The 4,793-nt window shown below is 55.7% G+C and overlaps 1 protein-coding gene across 2 annotated transcripts in view; it reads right to left on the bottom strand.

Moving 5' to 3' along the window:
• The window catches only part of Prdm14 (PR/SET domain 14), a 29,352-nt gene that overhangs the window by 13,868 nt on the left and 10,691 nt on the right, over nucleotides 1-4,793 (bottom strand). For both annotated transcript variants that reach the window (XM_010609002.1, XM_010608999.1), the window contains 3 exons: nucleotides 2,099-2,814; nucleotides 1,522-1,578; nucleotides 1,276-1,436 (listed from right to left, as the gene is read on the bottom strand). In XM_010609002.1, coding sequence (XP_010607304.1) covers nucleotides 1,276-1,436; nucleotides 1,522-1,578; nucleotides 2,099-2,801 — 921 coding nt within the window. In that variant the 5' untranslated portion in view covers nucleotides 2,802-2,814. The remainder of the gene's footprint in view (nucleotides 1-1,275; nucleotides 1,437-1,521; nucleotides 1,579-2,098; nucleotides 2,815-4,793) is intronic.

Below are 4,793 nucleotides of genomic sequence, written 5' to 3'. Positions count from 1 at the left end.
ATATATATATCTTATTGATAAATCAGATTCCTTTTCTTTTCTTTTCTTTTCTTTTTTCATATGGGGAACAAACCCAGGACCCTGCGTTTGCAAGGCAAGCAGCACTACCACTGAGCTAAATCCCTGGCCCTATAAATCAGATTTCTGTATCATTACAAGTTAATTATCTACTTAAACCTAAGTACTGTAAATTTATTAGCTTCAAGACATCTCTACAGGTATGTGACACATTTTTTAAAGATTAAGGTTTTTGCAGGCGTGGTGGCACACAGCTGTAACCAGCACTCAGGAGGCTGATGTGCAAAGACTGCTGTGAGTTCCAGGCCAGCCTACAGTACACAGTGAAACTCTGTCCCAAAAAACAAACCAAGCCAAAAGCCAATAAAAGATCAATGTTTGCACCACTTTCTCAACTCCCACATTTTGTGAACATATGCTAACTTCATAAGCAGAGGTAAGGGAAATGAAGTTACATTTATTTCCACCACTTAAAGACACAGTCCTGTAATATACTAATGGAGCCCTAATTTAATACAGTACTTTCTCCACTGCTGGTCTCAAACTCATGATCCTACTGCCTTTGTCCCCAAGTAGCTGGGACACCACACCTAGCTCTCTAATGTATAAACAACTCTGTGATTAACATTTTCCACATAGCTTAAATTGCAGATTATTTTCAAAAACTACATTCCTATAGCCAGAAATGCAGGGTCAAGGTATTTTGAACCATTTAAGGTATCTGGTATATTTTAACAACTGGTTTCCTCCCGCAGATTAACAAACTGCAGTGTCACCAGTGTGTCCTAGGTACTGTCTGTCACTAGTTTGGGCCATGCCCATACATAAAAATCCATGGCTAATTCTGTAAGCAAATACCATCAATATCTAAAACTCATCTTTATTCCTTTCAACATGCTTTCACAGCACTATATATTTCAAGCATTTGGTTTTGTTTATAAATATAACAGAATGAATTTGGTCTTGAGTGTGTATTCCATAACTAATCATCACAGGTTAAAAAAACTGTGGGCCTCACAGGACAGAGTTCATGCAGAGATGCTGTCCTGATTCAGGGACCTGCTGTGCCTCTCCTGACCAGGACTCCCAGAGGCATAGGGCCAGGGCTGGGATTTAGCTCAGTGGGGACCACGCCTGCCTTGTAAGTGCAAGGTCCTGAGCTGGATCCCCAGTACCAAAAGAAGAAGGATAGGACCAAGAGAGTTCCCTCTTGTGCCGCCCTCCCCCCTCCAGCAGGCCCACAGGAAGCTCATTTACCTCCCACATCAGGGAATTGTCACTGTGGGTCTTCAGTTCTCTGGCGCTGATCGCTTTACCTTGAAAGGGCCCAAACCTGATGCCTTTGGCGAGAAAACTGCTGCAGAACACACTGAAGTGTGGCATTGCACCCAACATCATCGTCTGCACCAGGCAGAGACCTAAGGGGAACCGAGGCAGGAAGAGAATGAGGAAAGTGACTGCACATTAGGTCCAGGAACCAGTCCAGCAAGGAGTGCTGCCTACCTTCTGGAAGCTGAAGGGAGTCTTTATCCAGACTTGGAGGAGGATGCTCCTCAGACCCTAGAAGAAGGGGTTAAACATTGTGTTACAAATACATTATGAAATCCTTTTCTAAAACACTTCCCTCTTTAGAGGTAACCATCATTCTGCTTGTCAATCTTTTATTATTATTGTTGTTTTGCTTCTTTGATACCGCTTTTCCTACACGTTTTTTTTTTTCTTTTGAGACTCAGATCCCTTTCCTGCAAGGTTATATAACTGTAATTAATTCCATTTTGCAACTTGAGAAAGGAGATTCAGAGTTAAAGTGAGGCTAGTGTCAAAGCAGACAGCTGCCCTGGACATGAGGTGGCCGTGGAGGGGCCTCGCACATGCAAGCGCCCATTTTTCCTGGTCGTCAGCGCTCCCTGAAGCCACCCTTAGGAATCACCCCATAAGCTAGCAGGGCCCCAGAAGTGAGCCTAAAACCCAGGCTCGGCTGGAGAGAGCCCAGCGACCCCGACCCCTTCACTTTGAAGCGACTCATCCCACATGGTTCCCAACCAGCCCAACTCCCCCGGCTGGCGTCGGTTCCCTTTACCAGAGCTGTCGGCGGGGACCGGGAGGCCCGAAATCGCATGATGCAGTCTGGCCGAGCGCTCCAGGCTGGGCGCTACGCCGTACAGAACGAAGTGCAGCTCCTCCTCAGAGAAGTGGAAACGACGACTTGGAGACGACTCCGCCTCTCGGTTCGGAGGTTTGGGGCTCTCTTCACAGCGCTTGCTGGGGGAAGATACTAACTGGGAGGTCTTCAGCCCCTCAGGTAACGGGGAAGCATTCACAGGGGGCAGCGGAATTAAAGTCTCAGGGCCCCAGCCCTGGCTGCTGTCTCTGTGGCCAGTCCCGGGAACCAGATCGTCGCCGCTCGCGCCCGTGTACTCGTGATTGTTCAGAAAGAGTGGCACCTCCCTAGGGAGGTGGGAAACTGGGTACCACAGAGGTAGCTTGGTGTACCAGGGCATGTCGAAGAGCGGCTCCCTTTGCAGAGCCAGACCCGGACTCAGCAAGGGGGAAGCCATCCCGAAGGGAAAAGGGGTCATTGCCTGAGACGCGGACATCGCGGCCTCCAGCTGTCCGAGGGGCTGGAAGTCCTCCTCCGCGGCCGGCAAGGCGCTCCTGTAGTGGCCGTAGGCTGGGAACGGCGAGTAGTAGGGAGCCAGGGGCTGGGGGCTGCTCTGGAGCCGCTCGGCCGGGTAGCACACCTTGTCCTGGAGCTCGGCCTCACCTGGCGGCCGTAGAGCCATTGCGGGCTACGCTCTGCAGGGATGCGGGAAAGTGAGAGCTGCTGAGCGCTGGAGGTCTCGGTGTGCCGCCTGCCCCGCTTCTTCCGCCCCCCCGGGTCTAAATTCACCGTATCAGCTGTCTACTTCGATCCCCACCAGCCCTATCTTACAAGGCCATCAAACCCAAAGGCAGTAAAAACAAACACTCAACGAAAATCCGGCGAGACCCCACCCGATTCCAAATCCCTGGTTAGTGTCGCCTTCGCCTTGCGTCTCCAAACACACCTTGACCGGGCACAGTTGGCTTCCAACACCCACTCTCTGCCTTCTGCCCCCAACCCGAATCCTGCAAAACTTCAGAGTTCCCTTCCCTTCCTTTTGCTCTGCCCATCAAAGCTCTCAGAGGGTCGCCCAAAGACCCGCGGTCCACGGTCCTCCCACCCGCGAGCTGCGGTGCCGGCGGCGTCTCCCAGCTGCGCGACCCCCGCAGGTCCTGGCCACCCGACCGCGTGGCCTTCGACTCCCTGGAGAATAAATCGGCCTCTAGACCTGTTTCCCCCAGAGTCAAGTCCCGACCCAATCCGCCAGCTCTCACAGAGACGAAAGCCACGCCTCCCAGCCTGGGAATGAAGGGGCCTGGGGCCACCTCTCGCGGGGGAGCAGGGCGAACCCCAGGCCAGGCGGGAGAAGCCTCGGCGGCCGCTGTCCTAACCCCGTCCCCCGCCTGGAAAGGATGGCGTCGGAGCGAACGCGCAGCAGGTTCATCGCGGCTGAGGCACGAAGCCCCTTCAGGGCCGTGGGTCTAGGAGGCAAGATCAATGAGCCCAATAAGGAAAACACCCAGGGTCGTGACTCTGAAATCAAAGAACACGAGGTCAGGAGGAGAGGTCAGCAGGGCGCAGCATCAGCCCGGCTCTCAGAGCTTCTGAAGGTGCTCGGCTCCTCTCCGCCCCAGAGACCTGCAACTTGGGGCCGGAAAGTCTCTTAATAAAAGGTCCCAAGATAGCAAAACGACCACCCCGGCGCCCTGGAAGATGAAGGCCGTTGGGTCCCCGGGCGCACCCACTCCGGCACCTACCTCCACGGACCCAACCAGCTCTCCAGGAGTCGGAGGGGCGGCGCGGACTCCGACAAACCCCGAGGGCCCAGGCGGGTTTAAAAGGGAGGTGGGCGGGCGGAGCTCTGCGAGGGCAGGAAAGGGATCGAGCCCACGCAGGTCCCCAGGTCCGGCCACTCTCCGCCCACCGCCGCTATTGGCCGGCGCTCCACTAGCCCCGGGGTCCCCAGAGGTCACCCACTTGACCCACTCCCTGCCCCCCTTTCCGGGGTCCTCCCGAGCGCCGGTTCCCACCTTCTGAGGCAGGCGCTGCTGCTGGGGGTTGGGGCGTAGCGGAGCCCGAGCTACAGGGTCCCCGGGGGTCCCCGCCGGCCCTCGGCGCACACTCGCACCCTGAATTGGCGTTTGGAAGGCCGAATTTCGAGGCCCGGGGACGCACCCCGTCTCTAGGTTTCGGGGTCTCAAAAGCCGAGCCCTCAGGAAGGCGGCGTTAACCCTTCCCAGGAACCCGCTGGGCGTTCGTCCCAGCCTCCTGGGTGAGGGATCGGGCGTCGCCCTTAGGGTTGGGACCTGAGCTCCCGCGGCTCCGCGCCCCTGGCGCACGCAGGGTATCGGGTGTTCGTGTCGCCTCGTGCGGGCTTTTGCTCCTCACGGGGCTCTCCCACCGGGGGTCTCCGCACCGCCTCAAGTGACCTCTCTCCTGAAGACTTGCGACCCGGCACGCTGGGGGCTCTGAAAACCCTGTCCAGGCGCATAAAAGGCATTCAACGACTTCATTTTTATCCCACATGCCGGCCATCGAGGCGAAGAAAGGAGAGCTTAATTCTATTCTCATTCACAGAAGGAAGCACCTAGGGTGGGGGGAAGCGCTGTAAAGGCGTGTGACCTTGGCCGGGGTCCTCGCCGGCCCGCCGCCGCTTCCTCTTTGCTTTGCGGGGCGCGCGTCCTACCTGGGG

Source organism: Fukomys damarensis, unplaced genomic scaffold (genome assembly GCF_012274545.1).
Source record: "Fukomys damarensis isolate Sample0158 unplaced genomic scaffold, DMR_v1.0_HiC HiC_scaffold_5, whole genome shotgun sequence".
Classification (NCBI taxonomy): Eukaryota; Metazoa; Chordata; class Mammalia; order Rodentia; family Bathyergidae; genus Fukomys; species Fukomys damarensis.
The sequence above is the reverse complement of the archived record's forward strand: the minus strand, read 5'-3'. Positions and strand labels throughout refer to the sequence as shown.